General features: G+C 34.3%; 2 protein-coding genes across 2 annotated transcripts; one reads left to right on the top strand and one right to left on the bottom strand.

Annotated features, from left to right (window-relative positions):
- The first annotated feature begins 3,944 nt into the window (after nucleotides 1–3,944).
- On the top strand, nucleotides 3,945–9,004 carry LOC131943445 (uncharacterized). Its single transcript, XM_059303587.1, has 9 exons — nucleotides 3,945–4,121; nucleotides 5,680–5,754; nucleotides 5,890–5,937; nucleotides 6,898–6,952; nucleotides 7,521–7,610; nucleotides 7,729–7,792; nucleotides 8,016–8,082; nucleotides 8,406–8,526; nucleotides 8,834–9,004. Exons 1-9 carry the CDS (start codon nucleotides 4,082–4,084, stop codon nucleotides 8,946–8,948), a joined length of 675 nt encoding a protein of 224 aa, XP_059159570.1. The 5' UTR covers nucleotides 3,945–4,081; the 3' UTR covers nucleotides 8,949–9,004.
- Nucleotides 9,005–9,684: 680 nt separating this feature from the next.
- Nucleotides 9,685–17,030, bottom strand: LOC131943446 (programmed cell death protein 10). The gene is made up of 8 exons (XM_059303588.1): nucleotides 16,913–17,030; nucleotides 12,887–12,972; nucleotides 12,590–12,643; nucleotides 12,104–12,230; nucleotides 11,842–11,968; nucleotides 11,420–11,507; nucleotides 11,229–11,314; nucleotides 9,685–11,123 (listed from the first exon to the last, which is right to left on the bottom strand). Exons 2-8 carry the CDS (start codon nucleotides 12,950–12,952, stop codon nucleotides 11,039–11,041), a joined length of 633 nt encoding a protein of 210 aa, XP_059159571.1. The 5' UTR covers nucleotides 12,953–12,972; nucleotides 16,913–17,030; the 3' UTR covers nucleotides 9,685–11,038.
- Between the last annotated feature and the right edge of the window lie 5,153 nt (nucleotides 17,031–22,183).

Consider the following 22,183-nt stretch of genomic DNA (forward strand, 5'->3'; position numbering starts at 1 on the left):
TACTCATCAGCTGTTGCTTGATAAAAAGTTGTAAAATTGCTTTCCCTACCTTTGATTACATTGTAAGCCTAATTAGACTTGAGTTTGACAATCTATTCTTTCCTGTTTAGTTTGTTTTATGTACTTGCGCTAGGCGAGATGATGGCACACACTATTGGGGTTTGAAGTATGTCACATCTTTCGCAGTTTCGCCAGTGACCAATTCCTACTGCAAATATTTTGGTGATAATTTATTTTTAATAAATTATCAGTGTACTTTTTTCATTACTATTGGCAAGTAAATTATGTTAATTTAATGCTGATAACTGTTTTAGCCTATCATAATATATTGATATATTATTTTTAATTTACTAGCCATATATTTTTCATTTAAATACTCTTCAAGGTTTTTTTTTGTGTTAAACAGAATTTGTTGAATTGTGAATGGGTAAACAGCTGTTTATAAAAATAGTGATTAAGTTTAAATAGTAAAAAGTATTACTTTTTTAAATACACTGTATTTCCATGCTTAGGTTTTGTTGTTTTAGTTATTTCCTTATGGTCCTGCTTTAGGTTTTATAATTTATTATTCACATTTGTTCTTGCATTTTTTTTTTTACTACTTCCTAGTTGTGTGTCAGTTTCATTTCAGTTGGGTTATTGTAATGTGTGTTTTGAACCCTGTTTATCACTCCCTGAAATCTCAACTATTTTTGGTTTATAACTTCCCTGTGTTAGCTACAATGATATTTTGAACAAAACTTACTTGCTGTCATATAATTTGTTTCTTCTAAGTGAAGTAGATAAGGCTTAATTTTTTAAACATCAGCTAGTTGTACTTGTTACAGTACTTCTTTTCCCGCCTGTGTATCTTAATAACTTTTTAATAACTGATCTCTAATCATGTTATAACAAGTTTTTAAATACAAAGCAAACCTTTAATTTTTTAAAAACATGTAGGCCTACACTAGTTATTTTGTTATAATTATTTCTGATTTAATCTAATAAACTCCGTTCTGATTATCCGATGCACATTAAAAGTAAAAATTACCTCATGCTAATTAACCTCTTTTTTTTTTAAAAAGTACTCAGATGTGATACACAGGACACATTCCATTGTTGGCCATATAAGTAGGTTTAGTTATTCCTGCACCATCATTGTGTCTAGTCCTATGTCTAATGAAATTTGGTGAACCAAAGCTTAAATGTCTACACACCAGAAAATGTCCACTCCAAGCCATGCCAGTCACCTCACTCTGTTAAGAAAATGTTGCATCATCTGCCATTTTTATCATGATCGTTGCTCTGTAATGTAAACAAGTGTTGATCTGTATGTCTTCATAATATGTACATGTTTTGCATTATTACAATATGTGCAATGAACACATGTGAATAATATATAGTAATGTATTACATAAAGTTAATTGTTGCTGTTCTTTTTTTGTATTCCTACTTCATTTGTTTTTATTTCAAAAAACATTGTTCCAAACACTCAATAGGTTTATGAAACAAATTGTAAATAACTTTGTGTAAAGTATCAATCGCAGACTAAAGTATTGTGTGACCTGTTGGTTGAAGTTGAGCTACATTACTGTTACAGGCAAGCACTGGACAGGATGGTGCAAATCACCAGAATGGAAGATTCCTACTTTTGCTGGAGAAAAAAAAATCCACTCCCTCAATACTGGACCACATGTGTCTGTGGTAAAAATAATCCAACTGGCCGGTAAAGGTTAAATACAAAGAGATGTTCAATAAAGATACCTGTATAATTGCCTAAAGAGGTCATATTGAATGTTATATTTAGAATAACCTTGGCCCTTGATAAGGTGGTGTATTATCCTTATGGGACAATAAAGAATGATGACATTCAATTATTTACCAGCCAACTTTACGTGCTGTTAAAGACTACTGGCAAATGATACATTTTAAAATTATCTTTCAATACTCATTAAATGTGTATGATACACATAAATAAAAATTATTATTATCAATAATTTGCTTCCAAGGGAGGCAACCTTAGCAAAACTAACTGTAAAACAAGCCTAGATAGAAAGTTATTAACAGAAGGTATCAAACTTGTTAAAAATCTTTTCTAAGAGATTGCAATAACCTGTTTTGAAATGTTTCAAATCCTAAAACTACTTCACTAGCCTTTGTGACTATAAATTATGTTAGTTGCATTTAGCCTGGACATTGCCCTATTAACTGTAAATATGTGTACAATGAACTATTTAATTCTGCCCACAAATATTCAGACTGCTATGTGATTGCTTTTAACTTGGATTCATCATGAACCAGAATGAATAGCTAATGTGATTCTTATTATTTGGCTGTTTTATCCATTATACATTTTATCTATACAAATAGCACACAAGCACATTATGTACCTTTCTATTCTTTTTTTTTTTTTTTGCTATTTAAAAAATTAACTTCTTTTCATAACAATCATTTTAAAAATAATAATTTAAACATAAATTGCCAAAAAAAAAACAAATTTTTTCTTTGTAAATTAAGTAAAAAAGTATTTCTTCCCTTAAAACTAGTCTTATAATTATATGAGAACATTATTTCTCATTTCATCAAATTTTTGAGAATTCTATTTAAATTACTATTAGTAGTTAGGAATTTCATCTATGAAACTCTCATCCAAGATATTTTATATATCCAGGAATTTGATTTAATTTCCTATTGATTATTTAAAAAAGGAAAAAACTATTCCCAAAATGGTAGAAGGAAATTAAGAAATATTATGATTTATCTTCTAAGTAGTAATCGAGTGGGGGGAAAGACAAATGAAGATAACAAAAATACACTTTTAATTAAAAATTTCTTACATCTTTGCAGGTTTATTTTAATTAATCATTGCAATGCAGGATAACAATTCTATCACTAAAAATGAATGTACTAAAAATAAATTGTAACAATTATAATTGAAGAACCATCATAAATTTGTAAAGCTGATACATTCACTAATTCAAAATATACTTTAACAGTGTAACAGTTTTATAATTTTCATTTAGTAACAATCTTTCATTTGGTAAGTTGTAGATATAAAAGATAATCCAGATTTTTTTCTACATTGTGCTTTATTTGGTTTTTTTATAAATATAATAAAACACTAAATCCCTTCTCTTTATTTAAATTTTAGCTGTTTTTGTTTTAGCATTGTAAAAAAAGTTTTTATTTGGCTTATATGTGTAAATGTTGCAGTTATTATTGTTACTCTTGTCTTGTATGTGATTGGCTGTGTTTGTGACCTACTGTATTGTTACGAATAAGATACATGAAATTAATATTAAAATCTCATGCCTCTGAAGTGTTAGTGTGCTTTTTTTTTTATCAGTACCTAACCTTTATCCTGAACCTAACCTAAAACTCCCCCCCCCCCCCCCCGGAAATTGTTGTCCGCCCCCCGTCCCGTTCCCCCCCCCCCCCCCCCAAAATAATATTTCAAGTGCACCCCCCCCCCCCCCCCCCCGGAGAAAAAAGTCTGGAAGAAACACTGACCAGAATAACAACTTTAAACAAAAAATTAAAACCTCTAGCCAACTCTGTTTGGTGCAAACATATACATTAATAAACCAGAAGTCTATCTGCTATTCTTCTATCATTTAATTCATACATGCTATTACTTAATCCTCCCGAATAAATTATCAATATCATTCATTTCAAGCTTTTGCGATGGGTAGGGGGAAACAAAAATCGATTTAAAAAGCATGATGCCATTTATGGATTACCCCAATATATAAAAAATAGTTTCTCTAAAAAGAGAATTATAGTTTCTAGGATAATATTAGTTGTAAGTATCAAAACTCAAAAAACTATTTTTTTTTCTTTTGCGTATACTAAATAGACGCTACATCTTCGCTAAAAAATAAAATACGCATTTGGCCTATGCAGGGGCGGCTACTCTAATCTATAAATAACAAAAGTAGTCTGCTAGATTTACAAAATAAGTGCCGTCTTTTACGGGAAAGTTATAAACCTGGAAAATTTCAAAATCTAAGATCTAAAATAGATCTAGACTTCTAGATCTATTTCCTAAAATATTAAAACACTTAAATCTAGATCTAATACTTAGCCTAGTCTAAAATTAATTATGGATAATCTGTTTTATACACTGAAAGAACTTCAGAAGGGTACATTTTTTGGTAATCTATCGTTTTGGGTACGTAAAATCGCCCGCGATTTGTAATGTGAAAAACAGGTGACTCCTTAAATTTTAATAATTATTTCACATTTTGAGGAGGATTTATGTTTTAAAAAATTCAAAAATGTTTCCTTGATTCATTTATGTACCTGTTTTTAAACAATTGAATTAAAACTTTTCCGTAATAAATGAACACTAGCGATGTTTCCAACACATGCAACCATGCTCATTTACTATAGCAGCCATCTTGTCTAAGTTTTATTTTTATAAGCTTTTAGCGCCAGATTCAGGGGGAAGCCACTCTATTTTACAAATGGCTGCTGTTTATATAGCAAATCTTGCTCTCAGACACTGCTGTTTAAAGTTAATTTCTGGCCTATATCGATATATTTAGCGATTGATTTAGGTTTATTATTCATTTATCTAAAATATTTGACACAAACATATGACAATATACTTCTATTAAAGCCTTGACAATGAGGTAACGTTTTCGTACATAAATAGCCGCGGGCGATTTTACGTACCCAAAACGATAGATTACCCATTTTTTTTTGTAGTCCTAAATATTAAATAAAAAATAAAGTCTAAACTCTAAAGTTAACTAGATCTAGATTCTAGAATCTAGATCTAGCTCTACTAAAGTCTAAAGTAAAGTCTAGTGACTAGTCTCTACTAAGTACTAGATCTACTAACTGACCTAGAGATCTAGATTCTAGTTCTAACCTCTGACTCTGTCTAGACTAGAGATGGATTACTGTCAAACTGATGCACTTAACTTAGGACTTAGGTGGTCATCGTGTTATTAATTGACTTAGAACTCCACGTTTTTTTGGACCATTTTTACCCCACTCCAGCGTCACAAAAAAAAACCAGACCCCTCCCTAAAACTCACCTCAGCCTACAACCCCCCCCCCCCCACACACACACACACCCTCAAAATTGCAGTTTAATAATAATTTCTTTCAAAACATCTATCTAGATTCTAGATCTATTTCTTTCTAAAATATTGACTGAGCTTGGTCAACGTATAATCCGTATATGTATAGTATAGTAGATTGTTATTATTGTACATTAATCAATTTCTATAACGATTCACAACAGTTTTTTAAATGCTAAATATTGAAAACAACATTTTTTTCAATGCAAAAGTATGACGCCACACTATCTGATACCCCCCCCCCCCCTCATTATCAATCGGTACAGGATTGTTACATCATTGATGAATGATCCCCTAAGCATGCTACGCCACTTACTTTAATATATAAATTTAAGAAAAACCAATTTAGAATAAATGTATATGCTATACTTAATAGATCTATATGGGATCAGAATTTTAAGCTGACATTCTAGTCTTATGACCTGGGAGGTTTAAGTATATATAGCTGTATTACTATAATATTGGATGAATCAGTTTCAGTATCATAATAATAATTAACAATTTTAAAATGTATATTATTGAATAGTTTTTCAACTTTTTTTAGTATCAACAAAATAACCATATTTATTTAATTATATTTAAGTCATATAACTATTAATTTTTTTTAAAGAAAAAAATTGTCTTGAACAAAAACTTCATGTACAAAAATTAAATCGACATACACTTGAGCAAGAGCTTGAAAAGGGTAAGAATATTATTTGAAAAATCAGCACCAAATAAAGTATATTCTGTGAAGTAGGCCTAAGATTTACAATTTAATAAAATTGATTTATTCAAAAGTATTTTTATTATTATAGACAAATATTCTTCTTCCTAACAGCCTCAGAAAAGTATTCTCGGATGCAGGAAAAGCATTTTAAACTTGCAGGTACTAAACTATAGTCATAGGAAAGTGGCTCCTTTTTTTAAAAATTATATACTGTTGTATAATTAAAACAAACCTTGCTGATCAGTAACAAATAATAAATATAACAAAGTTTAATGGAAGCACACATCTTGAGATTAACTTCTGCAACTACCTTTGGTTAAGAAATATTCGTTTCATTACTTTGAGGTTAGAATACTCTGCTGTTAGTCATGTGTACACTCATTTTCATGTCAGCAACTCAGTGTCTGTTAAAGTGCCTTCTTGTGTTTAGCATTTGTAAATGCCTATTGATTACTAAGGCACCATTGTCATTCTCAGCAGCTTCCTTAAATTGCTGTAATGTACTTCTCTGTTTGATAAATCACTCATTAAACTTAAAGGGTCTATGTCTATACATGTTTGGTTAATGAAGGAACCTTCTTGAGGTTATTGCCTGATGAGTAATATAGAAAACCATTTTGATGTCAGCATCTGTAGCCTACCTGTCTGTTGTTAATGAAGGTGTTCATTATAAAGTCAGACACTCTATTGTTAAAGAAGGTGTTCATTTTAAAGTCAGACACCTTTGACCCCACTCTTCTAAGACACAGCTGATAACACATTTTAAATACTGTTAACTTTATGGTGTTAGTGTTGAGTGAGTTGCCAGTGAAGTTTAAGTAGTTGATATGGAGTTATATAAAAATAAGGGAAAAGTTGTTGCCTCTTTATGTTCCCATTTCCTACACTGAAAACCCCCAGTTTCTAACAATAGTATCATGTATAGTAAGCCTACTTGTTTCTGAACTATAAAGTTCATTATTTTTATTAAGGTTAAAAATATCTTATTCACATTATTTATTTATAAAGTTCATAATATGTTCTTTACATAAGTAGGTTATTAAATATTAAAATGTGTGCATTTTTAAATTTAATCAGCTATGGATTTAAGGGTTCAATGTTTTATACATTTTTTTTTAGAAACATTGGCTGTTGCCCAACAAAAAGTGAATCAAACACAAGGTTTGTCAGTGGGGTAAGAATTTAGGTTTTAGCTCAGCAACATCATAAATATCCTGATTTTGTTTCAGCGTATTATTTGCACAGAAAAAATTAATTCAACTCGTGAAATTTAAGCAACTATATATTGTCAACAATATTCTAAATTTTTCTTAAAGATCATTAAATTTTTTTTATTATTTTAATACATTAATTACTGTTAAGTTGTCAGATTAGGTATTTAGAACCCAAACAACAATACCATTTGAGATAGAGTTGACAAGTTTACAAACTCCAATAATTGAATCCTTGAGGATTTGTTTAATTAATTGGTTTTTACTACAACAGCAGGATTCGAAATCTAAAACAAGAATAGCAATGATTGTCACCTGTTTCACTGCATTCATATATGGTATATTTAGAACACAGAATGTTTTATTTTAATGATTCTATTACTAAGATGATTGAAGAATTGAGAAAAATCATCCAGTTGCATCTTGCAGATCAAGAATTTACAATCTTCAAAAATAAATTTTATTACATCATTTTAAAAACATTTTATTGGTAGAGATGACCTGTTATTATTTATATACTAATATTTACAGTTTGCAAGATGAAATCAATAGATACAGACCTAAGCTTGAACATCTTCAATTGTCTATAGAAAATGAGAAACAGCTGCAGCAGAAACTTATGTATGTGGAAATGTTACCTTACAAAAATTACATTTAAGGCTTTATCTACCAATAGTATGGTTTTTTTAATAATCCAGTGGACTGATTTTATGAATTACTGACTTAATTTTTGTTACAGGGAAAATTTTGAAACCTCATTGGATGAAATAGCTGGACAACTCTTTGAGGCTAAAAGATTTTATGTAAGTTTGTGGCACATTTGAATAGATTTTTTAAATTAAAAAAACCCACTAAGACAACAATAGGCCTAATAGGTCTAATAGGCCTATGTTATCACTTGTTTAAATTTAAACCAAAACTAATTTGATAAGCCAACAAAGGTTTTGTGTCTTTATATTATAGTAAATGGCATCTACTTTTAGATATTATGTTTTTTAATTATTTCACATTTGATTTTAATATTAGAATAAAGCAACTCTAACCAGTGAAATAAATAAAGCAGAATTGGAGCAAGGAGAACTAGAAACTAAAGGTAATTGCAATATGCTTTAATTGCAAGATACAAATTCTAAATTGCTGTAACCATAATTAATTTTTAAATAGACACTTCCACATTTGACAATGGTACAAATCTTTCAGTCTTGTAGTTGTTATACATTTTTGTGCTGTCTTTTCCCAATACAATTTCAATAGGGTACTCAACTCTATGTGGAATATTATGACTTTATTGTCTTTAATTGATCTTGTTAGAGTCAATGTCATCTTAAGTGTAATGCTAATTGTTGTAAAATATAATTTTTAACAGATATAATTAAAAGCATTTGTTTATAGAATTTTTGTGTTGGTTTTTTTAAGATGCAGATGGACACAAAAGAATTCACATTTTGAAACAAAATCTGAACAAAATCCAACTAGAAAAAGAATCTCAACAGCTGTCTCATTATGGAGTTGAGGAGACATTAAATTTGTGTTTAAGGTCTTTATTAACAAAAATTGGTAGATTAACTACCATATTTTTAAAAACCATATTGCAAATGATGTTTTAATTTGTCCAGGTTGTGACACACTAGTAGCGATAAAGAAAACACATTTACAAGAAACAACTTAATTTTTTAAAATTCAAAGCAATCTCAAGACTTATTAATTCTCAATGAAGTTTGACTCACACACTTTAAAGATGATTTTTAAACATTGAAATTAATTCATATAACAATCAACTGAAGCTTAATCCTAATTTTTTTTTTTTTTGTTTCAAGGTTTATTAGTTGTTTTTCTATCCACAGAGCACTGGAGAGGGACAGAATAAATATGGTATCTTTTCTTGAAAAGGTCAAGGCAGACCAAAGAGAGATGCATAACATTCTATGTAATGCTCAGCTAAGTGACCATGAGAAATAGGATTTAAAAATTAAACTTGTTAATGCAATCATGTTGTAAATATTAAATTTATCATTATTATTCATGTTATTATTCAAAAGCTGTGGTGCATTAGAAATATAAAAATCTATTTCCCTGATTATATGGAATAATGCAGCAAAGAAAATAAATATAATGGTCAATTCCATAACCTCTATAGCTGTTGAAAGTGTTAAATTTATTCGGTGCTTTACTTTTTCAATATGTCAATACATGTGGAGGACCATATAACTAGTCTAACCTTTCTGATGAACTGCCGTCTTCCCCCAGCAAAAATATTCTCTGAGTAAGGTATTCTAGGCCCAGAGTCTAGACTACATCTGTTGGTACAAAGTGCGGTCTTCTAAAATATGTTTGGTACTTTCTGAGGCCATATTTCACTGTGACCAACTTTCATTTTGCAAAAGTTTGTATCATATTTTGGCCAGTTCTAAATATTAATTGGTTCTGGTTTGTCAGCTTGTAGTAGATGTCAGCCTTGTTACATAGTTCAGTCAGACCACCGGTAGAATAGCTTTTCTTAGTTCTTTGCATGCCTTTTGGATGTAGTGATACCTGTGGCTACTTTGATTTTACATAAATACTAAATGCTTTGCAGGCAGGTAGCAATTTAATTTGAATGTTATCCATGATCCACACTGCAATGTCTTGCAGTTGATATTATTAACCATATAAGAACTATATAAGTGTTAAAAAAATAAAAGGCAAAAAGTTTTAAGATAAACCCTCTTTATTCTTTCAAAATAAATCACTTATTTATAAGTTCATATATCAATGATTATACACAGATGAAAATATGATTATGAAATCAAGCAATTTAGCTCTGTTTAGTAGTGATCTAATTTAAGGGAATATTTCAAACCTATATCCATTAGATATATCTAAACAAGCAAAAACCATGAAAGGTAAAATTGTGGTGTTTGAAATTTCTAAGGAATGTTGATCATACAGCAAGCCACTACTTATCCGAATATAGCTTAACATAGATGATATAATGAAATTCACCACTAATGTAATTCAATACTTTTTGCTGACAGACAGCTTAGAAATTGTATGAGATGGTGTGGTTAGCTACCTGTCTACTCTTTAAAAAAAATTTAAAATTTTATACCTGAATAAATACTTTAAAAAAGTAATATTTTAACAAAATGATAATAAAATTGTAACAATTTACAATAGCTAATAATAAAATGTATCATAAATGATATGGTAACTTTGTATGACAAAAACAACACATGCATGACATTATATTACAAAGGATCACAGGATAATTAACTCAAGATGTTATGGAAATCTTTGAACAATAACAAGAAAAATGGTATTTAATTTCTTCTGTTTTTGTATAATCTAAAATTAATTCTGAGTAAGGGCTAAATAAACAGTTTAAATGTTTTAAAAGTGTGTGTGGATATATTTATATACATACACAGACTTAAACAATTTTTTAAGTGTCTTAGATAACCTAATAATATTAATTAAAGGTAAGAAATATAAAATATCACTATGAAGATCTATACAAAACTTTTATTAAAAAATTGGATAAATTAATAATGAAGCTGATATTACCTCTGAGACATGCTCATGTATGTTGAAAAAACAAAACAACAGTAACATATCTCAGTTTTAAATTGTAGGCTATGATGACACACAAATAGGAATGGTCTGAATAGGTCTGTTTTCTCACAAAGAACCTACATTCACAACCATATAAACAGCAAGATCAAGCAGCTTGCATAAGAACACATTTTCTGATTGGGGATTTTATTTTACAGGTATACACAATTCCCCAGGATAGCTAATAGAATAGTCACAACAATAGACTAATAATTTGAAGAGTGGAGTAAAAATGAGAATAATAGTGTTCTGATACAATTTAATTGCTTTATTTTAATAAAGTGATTTTAAGTAATGCTTTAATTAAAATGTAGTTAAATAGTGTAATGGGACTGTAATTGTAATAGGAAACAACCTATTCTATAAACAGTTAATACATTGCTGAACCAATACATTATTTTAACTATAAAAAATTTGGCTGGTTACAGTTCATTTCAATATTTTCTGCTCTCTGCGGCTCAACAGCATTCCTGCTTTACTGTCTTCAGTATAAGGTTGGTTTGGTGGATCAGATAATTAGCACTCAAAAACACATTATGATTCCTGAAAGTCAGAAGTAAAAAATGGGAGTAATTGTATACTGTTCAAGAAATTAAGTTTACAATAAGCAAAGTTTAAGTGACCGTCTTAGAGAGTTAAAAGCCTTACTGATTTGTATCTCTGAAATATTCCTTGAGAGTGTTACTAAATTTCTTGGAATAACGCACAAACTCTTTCTTCCTTTCTTCTAAGATCTGGAAAAGTTATAAATGAGGTTGAGTTTTTAAAAAATAAAGTATCAGTGGTTAAAGGTGCTCGTAATTACATCAGTGTAAATAATAAGCAACAAGAAAAACTACCTGTTTACTTGCAGGTTCAGATACTGGTATATCAGCAATAACACGGTTCACAGCATCCAAAAGAATTTTTATTGAGCTCGCTATCTCCCTGTCAATTTTTAAAAAATGGTTCATAATTACAAGTTTAAATATTTTTTTACAGTAAAAAGCATTTTTAACCCAATTTGAATTTATTGTCAAAGTAAAATAAATATTTTTTAAAAATTAAATTATTTCAGAATTTTCTATTTGTATTTCATTCAAATAAATTACATTATTTCAAAACCTTTTTATTTGTGTTTCATTATTGAGCTACTCATAATTGTAATATTAGTTAAGGCTGTTTTCTCAATTCTTTGCTTATACCAATACAGGTAGATAAGAAAGTATTCTTTAACTGAAAAATGTGATAGTTTTGAGACAAAATGGTTGTAATTTCTTACTTTATAGTTTCAAGAAACTGTTTTCTGTCAAATATTTGATCAGGGATACGGCTCAGGATCAACTTCAGATCACATGCACACTTGTATAATGTTTTATAAGAAGGTTCCCCTCTTGGAATTCTAAGCTCTGATGAATTTAACAAATATATTGCTAGGTATTAGACAAAATATTGTTTTCTTGACCTAGCAATGAGCAAACTTAGTATATTTTGAAATGGAAATAAAAACTCAGTTTTGAAACTTAAATTTAAAAAAGCCTTACCTTCAGAATCGATAGTTCCTCCAAGTCTAAGCAATGTTTCACACATATCCAATCTATCTATCAGTTCTCCCTTTTTTAACAAACATTTCACAAGATCAAAAGTGAGACCTGGAATGGTGGTTTCTGCCTGCAATGTTGGTGAACAGAATTATTACTGTATGATATAATAAAATATACACATAATGTACACATTAATTTTATACATCTTAATAAAATCCAAGATACGATCAATAGCATTGAAGTTAGTGGGAATGGCTTGTGATGTCAGGGTCAGGATCAATGTTATGGTTGATTACTATTTAAATAAGCTTCATAATGACATGCTGGTGTTTTAATAATAACATAATTTACTTACCTTAGACTTCACAGTAAGTTATTTTTTTTATTATTATTACATGCCAATGCTAAAAAAAGTGTATTATCACTTATCAACACCTTGATAAACTCTTTTAAGTTTACCTTTAATTGAAATGATAAAGAACTAACCTTAGAGATGGCTCTTCTCAAGGTCTGTGCTGAAGATATGTCTTTCTTTTCAAGCTAAACACAAATAAAGAAACATTTAAATGAAAGTGGCCCATCTTAGTTTAAAATATTAAAATACAAATACAATTACAGAGTGAATAAGCAAATAAAGAAAGAGCAAAATTTTTTAAACTAATTCTCTTTTCCTATATCATACGAATAAATACATCATAGGGTGTCAGAATTAGAAACCCTACAGTAATAAACTAAAATACAAAAATATATCAGCTTATAATACTTATGATAAACAAAAATTACCTTATCAAGTGTGGGTCCTATAACAACATCCACCATCAATTTTGAATATAAATTTTTGTCTCCCATGGTAATTATGTGAAATTAAACTAGGAAGAGAAAATAGCTCAGGTTGAATGCATATATATATATATATATATATATATATATATATATATATATATATATATATATATATATATATATATATATATATATATATATATAATTTTCAATGACAAATTCAAAGTAGGCGTACCAATTTCCACAATTAGTTTCACCATTTCAGACTTTGTATATAGACTTAAAGTATATTAAATTTAAATAAAAAAATAGAACACTCTTTAACCCCTGCCTCACTTAACAAAGTATAACATTTCCAAAGAACATTCACATTATTATAGCTGCACCACCGCAAATGTAGATCTATTTCAAGTCCAATGAGCCTGATGATTTAGTTTTTACAACAAGAAAGAAATGATTGTCAATGATTGAAAAACTTATTATTATGTTGATGATTGAATAACTAATTAACTTATCCCTAGTTTTACACAGCCTACTTTATTTTTTCTCTTTTAATGTTAATTTAAAAGTGTTGTATGTTGTTCTTTGATCTAGTTTAATTTTTTTTTAATATTGAAAAATCTTAATGTCGTTGCTCCTATGATCGCCCGCTCATATTTTCTTGTCTCTATCGACGGGTCAATGAATGCATATAAAAACTTAGATCACAGCCTGAGTAATAGCAATGTGACAAATGTGCTTGGGTTCATTGTGAATTTATATAAGCTTGTCAGAGGTAGAAATATTTAGCCACATTGTTAATGTAAGGCTAATAATAATAATACCTTCTGATTTTTAACACTTTGTATTGTTGTACTTGCAGAAAGCGTTAAAGCACAAATAAACAATTTAGAAAGTTAGGGCTAATTTATTTTTAATCGAGTAATTTTAATTATAAACATTTTAAAAAATCAACAAAATTGATATTAATATGATGAAAAAATAAATTGTAAATGGCGGCAATAATACAAACTTTCTTTGCAACAATACTAAATGCTTGCAGCGGCAGCTTTGAGCACGGTGATGTTCAAAGGCAATATATCGGGTGGCTTCTGTGTTTGATACAGAAGAAAGAAGTTCATTTATTTTTGGCGCGTCTTGTGACGAAAAGAAATTTAAAATGTGCTATTTCCGGCAGTTTTGAACAAGGTGGTATTCTAAGTGGACAAAAAAAAAATGAATCTGACAAATTATCAGCACATCTAGTGATGGAAAATTCAGATGTTATAATAATAATGAAGGGCCTTTAAAGTCTGCATCAAAGTTCATTGCAAATTAGGTGCCGTATAATTTCGTTGACCGTTTCACATTTTATTGGATATAATTATAAAATATCTTAAGACAACCAGCTCAAGTATCGGGTGGGGGGGGGGGGGGGGAGGGGGTAAGATGCACGACAAAAATGTCATGTGACCAGCGGTTTTCGCACCCTTCTCACAATTTACCATGACCCATATTCCATGTTATGTCTACATGTTTTGGGAAAATTTTAAAATTATCTCAGATAGCAATGATCATGCTATGACGTATGCTATGCACATACTCAGACTGATTTCTAAACTACTATGAACTAACACTGACTCCTCCACCATGTCTGATTTTTCTCCTGCTGACAAGAAAATGTGAGTGGGCTATCATATAGTCTGGCGCGTTGCTTAGATGGCTGGATTGACCTCTGACCCTGAAACGTCACGCGTCGTTTTTAGACGGTTTTTACGTTTATTTTAGGGGTCCCATCCACGACAAATGAAAAAACTGTTAATCTCGCAAATTCTCATCATTATTTTAATGCAGAATGCTAATAAAATGGATAATATGCCTTAGAATGCCAGAAAAAATCGAGAGATTTGTTGTTGTAAATAATGAGAGGATTTCTAGTGGAGCGCTCTCCGTAAAAACTGAACCGCCGCTAAAAACGACCGACCTCCGGGGAAAACGGCCCGACAGACTCTAAGTTATTATATAATTGAGATATTTACCTTGTATATTTACATTATTATTGATTCTGGTTTCCAAAATCTTATCCCAAAATGAGGTACCCACGCTGACATTTCTATCCGCTATTTTTAGTATCATGACGTCATTGGTACGCTAGTTGCCAGACTGAAACAACTAGTTTTTGTTTTTTACGGAATGAACTGTTAAGTCTAGTATTTTAATTATAATTCAATTGTAGCATGTGTGGAAAAAGTAAAATTATGGACATTATTGTTGTATTAGTAATTGTATTAGTATATTGATTTTTTCTTCACTGTGGGCCGACAGTTGCTGCATTCGTGACCGGTGGTTAACCTCGTCAACGCTGCGTGGCCTATTCGTTTATATAATTAGTGATGCTCGTTGAGTGGCCTTTTTCAGAGCTAGGCCTAATTACGGGCGATTTTTAGACTTAATTGATCGGCCGTTAGCCCTTTTCATTGCTGCGTATTTTTTAAAAAAATGCTCGTTCAGCTGCCTTTTTTTTTTGGCGCTAAATAATCTGTTTACTGGCATTTTACGCGTTTATTTATTTTAAGCTAGACGTAGATCTAGTTAAATTTTTTTTTATACAGCTGGCTGTCTAGCATGCCTGATATGTGAACTTTAAAAAAAATGACCGAACTTTAAAAAAAAATGACCAGAAGTAGGGAAGTAGGTCTGTTATTCAATTTGCTTGAAGAAGGGGGGGGGGGGGGGGGGGGGGGGAAGAGAGAGAGAAGTGAAGACACCGACCATCTCGTGTACGCGTGTTCATTCTATGACGTGTACTATAGGTCACGGTGACCCCGCGACCGTGGTGGGATTTTTCATCCACAGGATAGTAAACATAAGCAAGCAATCACGCGAGTGACGATGTTTGGAGATTTTATTTTTAAAAAAAAATCACATACGTCATGTTTTCAAGATGAAAAAAAATGTAATGTAAAAAAAAGGGGACACTAATACCATGTATGAACCTCAGCTGCCACACTGTTGACTCAATATAATGTGATTGAGTGTAAAATGTATTTGTATTTATAAACTATCTTAGCAATTACTATCATATTATTTTATGCATATTTATTATTTGAAATAAAAATATTTATTATGGTCATTTGATTTATGCAGGTGTTCATTACTTCATAAAATGGTATGAATAACATGTAGAGTAGAATTTAATAAATAATAAAATAACTAGATCTAGTTTTATTATCAACCAGTTGCTTTTTGTTATTTTCCGGTGAGTAAATTACCTAAGCTGACGCAATTACCATGGCGGGAATTAAAAGCTCGTGGACACAAGTCCACGACGTAATGTTATGCCGGTCGAGGGGATAAAACGCGGTTTTGTCTTTCATTTTCCAATATCGGAAAAATTTCAAATTCTCTCTTTTCTCGTCAACTGAGTAAGCTAGATATTTAAATGTGGTGTCAAATGTTCTCTTAAGGGGTAAGGAAGTTAATGGTGTAATTGAAATAACAGAATATTTTATTTAAAAAAATCCATAATTCAACCTACTATCATATGAGCCTTGGTCTATATTTCTTGAAAACTTTTTAAAAAACTAGACCTACATTTAAAAAAAGCATACAACACTCGTGATTGATCTACTTGTTTAGGCACCGCAAATGTTTCTTCTCACAAACTTTTGTTCTTGCACATCTCAAAAAAAGAAACATGAAACAAAAAAAAGGCCTGCTGGTGATTTACCCCAACCAATTCATTTAGACCTAGACTAGAGTCTAAATCTAGTAGAAATTGTGTTTCGCATCTTGCATTTTACCAAGACCACCTATCATAATCTTGATCTAGAATCTGTTATAGCAACTAGGAAAAAATCCAATCTCCACTCAAACTGGTTACAAACCAAGCTCAGCTAACTCTGCGCTAAGCTCTTCTTAGATCTAGTAAATCTTAGAACCCAGAAAGTGGTTTTGAGTCGTCAGATCATGTCGTGGATAATGCATTAATTTTAGGAAAACACTAGTCACTACTTTCTTTAAGTAATCGAATGTAAACAAAGTTACCATAATATATCACAATATTTATTTCCTTGAAAATGAACAGTTACTGGTGTGGTAAACTAACGGACATTTGACCTGACCCGTTTGTCGTGTCAGTGTCAACAAGGAAGAAGGGCGTAACGGAAGTGTAGCCAAATTATTGTTGTTATTGAAATTGCCAGTTTGCCATTTATCTCCACTTTGCCTTTGCCATATCACTTTAAAAATACTGTTAGTGTTGTGTACGGCACACGCTCAATGCCCAGACGTTACTTAATTAAGCAGTTTTGTTAATTATAAATCAACGGTACCAAATTATCAATGGCAAAATAGTATCGACTATAAGACAGACACTCCGAGTTGTAAAATATATTTTAGAATTTTAAACTACTTTAATGATGTGTTGGTTGTTTGGAGGACAATCGATCATCGATTTTTTTATTGATTTCCCACGGAAGTTAAAATATTGATCCCGGAGCCACTTGGTTCAAGCAAAAGTTTGGAATTAATACCTAAATTATCTTATACAAGATAAAGACTGACCTTAAAAACCAATGAAGTTTCTCCAACAAACTTAATATCCAATAAGATTTTTCTTAACACCATCCCAGGAAGAAAACGTGTTTTGCAATGTGTAAGTGGTTCCGCTGTATGTGCGTATGCACATTAAAGTATCAGCACGTACTATTATATTATTACATTCTGGCAATATTCGCCACCACTATTAGTATTAAGTAAGACAGGCTGGTTGAGAAGCATCTTGATATATGTATAGTTACATCGGCCCTAAGGAATCGTCGTGTATCTGTACAAAGCTCTAGCCCATTTTATATATATATATTTGGTCAACATTTTTTACATGTATTACAAAAACAGATCGATTATAATGCTTTTATTGTTTTTGGTTGTGTTTATATATATATATATATTATTGTGAGTGTGGGTGTTGAATAGTTTTATTTTGGCTGCCTACATTGTGTTTTGTTCATTTATCTTTAGAGCACTCGTTGAATGTATTTTACACCATAGCGAAGTAATGATATACAGCAAGTATATATATATATATATATATATATATATATATATATATATATATATATATATATATATATATATATATATATATATATATATATATATATATATATGGTGCCTTTTTCTCAACTCTCCACCCTCTAACCCGAAAACCTGCATACGCCTCTGGTCCCTAGATAATCCAATCCAGCTCTCATGTGTACCTGACTCATTGAATCCACCCACCTCTACTGGGTACCTGACCAGTTGGACGTTCCTCTGTAAACTCAGCTCTGATGGGTACTTTACCCATTCAACGTGCCTAATCCATCAAACCTGACACGGCAACGTCCCACGTCCACCCACCTCTCATGTGTACCTGACCCGTAGACGTCCCACGTCCACCCAGCTCTCGTGTGTACCTGACCCGTAGACGTCCCACGTCCACCCAGCTCTCATGTGTACCTGACCCGTAGACGTCCCACGTCCACCCAGCTCTCGTGTGTACCTGACCCGTAGACGTCACACGTCCACCCAGCACTCATGTGTACCTGACCCGTAGACGTCCCACATCCAACCAGCTCTCGTGTGTACCTGACCCGTAGACGTCCCACGTCCACCCAGCTCTCATGTGTACCTGACCCGTAGACGTCCCACGTCCACCCAGCTCTCATGTGTACCTGACCCGTAGACGTCCCACGTCCACCCAGCTCTCGTGTGTACCTGACCCGTAGACGTCCCACGTCCATCCAGCACTCATGTGTACCTGACCCGTAGACGTCCCACGTCCACCCAGCTCTCGTGTGTACCTGACCCGTAGACGTCCCACGTCCACCCAGCTCTCATGTGTACCTGACCCGTAGACGTCCCACGTCCACCCAGCTCTCGTGTGTACCTGACCCGTAGACGTCCCACGTCCACCCAGCTCTCATGTGTACCTGACCCGTAGACGTCCCACGTCCACCCAGCTCTCGTGTGTACCTGACCCGTAGACGTCCCACGTCCACCCAGCACTCATGTGTACCTGACCCGTAGACGTCCCACGTCCACCCAGCTCTCGTGTGTACCTGACCCGTGGACGTCCCACGTCCACCCAGCTCTCATGTGTACCTGACCCGTAGACGTCCCACGTCCACCCAGCTCTCATGTGTACCTGACCCGTAGACGTCCCACGTCCACCCAGCTCTCATGACCAGTTGGACGTTCCTCTGTAAACTCAGCTCTGATGGGTACTTTACCCATTCAACGTGCCTAATCCATCAAACCTGACACGGCAACGTCCCACGTCCACCCACCTCTCATGTGTACCTGACCCGTAGACGTCCCACGTCCACCCAGCTCTCGTGTGTACCTGACCCGTAGACGTCCCACGTCCACCCAGCTCTCATGTGTACCTGACCCGTAGACGTCCGACGTCCACCCAGCTCTCATGTGTACCTGACCCGTAGACGTCCCACGTCCACCCAGCTCTCATGTGTACCTGACCCGTAGACGTCCGACGTCCACCCAGCTCTCGTGTGTACCTGACCCGTAGACGTCCGACGTCCACCCAGCTCTCATGTGTACCTGACCCGTAGACGTCCCACGTCCACCCAGCTCTCATGTGTACCTGACCCGTAGACGTCCGACGTCCACCCAGCTCTCATGTGTACCTGACACGGCAACGTCCGACGTCCACCCAGCTCTCATGTGTACCTGACCCGTAGACGTCCGACGTCCACCCAGCTCTCATGTGTACCTGACCCGTAGACGTCCGACGTCCACCCAGCTCTCGTGTGTACCTGACCCGTAGACGTCCCACGTCCACCCAGCTCTCGTGTGTACCTGACCCGTAGACGTCCCACGTCCACCCAGCTCTCGTGTGTACCTGACCCGTAGACGTCCGACGTCCACCCAGCTCTCATGTGTACCTGACCCGTAGACGTCCCACGTCCACCCAGCTCTCGTGTGTACCTGACCCGTAGACGTCCGACGTCCACCCAGCTCTCATGTGTACCTGACCCGTAGACGTCCCACGTCCACCCAGCTCTCATGTGTACCTGACCCATAGACGTCCCTAGTCAGAAATGGTGTGCGCAGCTGCTATAGTGCAGACCACAAAAAAGCACACATACAGAATCGAAACATTCTATTTCATCATGATGAAAATGGATGTGGGATGTTTCATTTGTTTTTAAAAATAAAGCTCAGCCGTATTAGAACCAGAGTATCTTCCAGGCATCTCTTGGGGGGGGGGGGGGGGGGGGGGGGCTAAGTCCCCCCCCCCCCGAAAAAAATTCTACCACTCCCCCCCCCCCCCGAACGAAATGAAATTTATATAGAAAATATATACTTTTAACAGTTCCCGCCCCCCCCCCCCCCCCCCCCCCCGGAGAAAAAAAGTCTGGAAGAAACACTGGTTACAACGGAAGTATTGTTTTTTTTTAAACTATCGTACCAACTGTAGATTTTGGTAACTATCTGTTTTTAACGTCAAGTTATTAACGTATCTCTTTAATCGTGTCCTACCGTACCTGAATGTCAATTACTTAACGGCTTTGAAAAACGCCTTGGGCTCCGATCATAAGATTAGCGTATCCTTGTTTTTGCAGTTATTTCTCAGTCCTAAGCAAATTTTTATTTAATGACAACTAAATAAAGTTGTCGATTTTATTCTTAGAATGTGAAAAGGCCTAAATATAGTTTATGCCACACTAGCGTGCACAAGGCGTGGGTTAGGGTGGGGTGGGGGTTGGGTGGGGGTGGGGGCGGTGTGACCACAACCGGTGACAAAAATAAAGAGGGTGGTAGTAGAGCTAAATTTAATAAGAAAATTTGCTTTTTCAGTTAAGTTTAATTGCCTATTGTTTTTTAAGTTATATTCATGATCGTCAAGCACATGGCGACTCCATCGGTGATAGTGGTGACCAGTGTTTCTTCCAGACTTTTTTCTCCGGGGGGGGGGCACTTGAAATTTTCGGGGGGGGGGGCGGTAGATTTTCTTCGGGGGGGGGGGGGGCGGACACTGTTAAAAGTATATATTTTCTATATAGATTATATAAATTTCATTTCGTTCGGGGGAGCGGTAAAATTTTTTCGGGGGGGCTTCGCCCCCCCCCCCCTGAAGAGATGCCTGGAAGAAACTCTGGTGGTGACACAGAATTTTCATAGTTTTCGTATATATATATATATATATATATATATATATGTTACGGCCAAAGCCCGAAGTGCGGCCAAAGCGCGGATTGGCCGGCCAATCCGCGCATTGGCCGGCTCTCTTGGCCAAAGCCCGAAGAATTTAGCACTAAGATCGTATTTCGTACATTGGCCGGCCAATGCGCGCACTGGCCGGGACGTACTGGCCAAAGTCCGAAGCGCTTAAACTTGACAGCGTATTTTGTACATTGGCCGGCCAATGCGCGCACTGGCCGGGATGTCCTGGCCAATGTTCTATCTAGACTAAAATGTGATCGCATTTTCATTATTCTGGGTGAGTTTTCATTGAGAGTAACGTATTGTTTAGCTCGTGTTTGTATAGCATTCTATATGCAAGGCGACATGGATCAAAAGGGCCGTCAGACCATGAGACAGGCATAGCAGATGGCTGTCAAAAGAAAAAAATGTAAATCCATGTTAGTTTCCATATATGGCCTCTCGATAAAATAGTTACTGAGGAAGATCTTGAGAACATTGAACAAGAAATTGAGGTTGCCATAAATGCAACGACATCCTCAGCTAACACATCTACTGCCGTGGCGGAACGCCCAGACCATTTGCGTGACAATAATGTGGCCAACAGATTCTATATAGTTTGTGAAAAACATTGTAGTGCAGCTCATTATTTTGGATCCTGTGGCAACGATGTCCATGCTATTTGTGGAATACCCAATGAAGCAGACGAAGGGTACGGAGGGAACATTACCTGCAGATTGTGTCACAACAAACAAGACATCATGGAACACAGATCAGCAGCTCATACTGGCTTGCAAACTCAAGGTGCTAAGATGCTTAAAACATCAAATACAAAATTTAAATATGGTGAAGTGGGTGACAATGTATGCATCCGTTTTACAGATGTTGACAGAGGTCACGGTGATCCCCGAAGCGTGATTGCATTTGTCATGAGCGTCGAGGGCGGTTTCTACAAATTAGGAACGTAACATGATGTTCTAAACCAACTGTATGCTAGAAGTGAGTTTTCAATTCTTCACGAAAAACTGCTCTTATTGTCGTCAGTTGGCACTGAGGAAAAATCACTACGAACCATCGCATCTTCACAATCATTGACTGAGGGCCAAGGCT

Source organism: Physella acuta, unplaced genomic scaffold, assembly GCF_028476545.2.
Source record: "Physella acuta isolate Inbredline_101_S28 unplaced genomic scaffold, ASM2847654v3 ptg000456l, whole genome shotgun sequence".
NCBI lineage: Eukaryota > Metazoa > Mollusca > Gastropoda > Physidae > Physella > Physella acuta.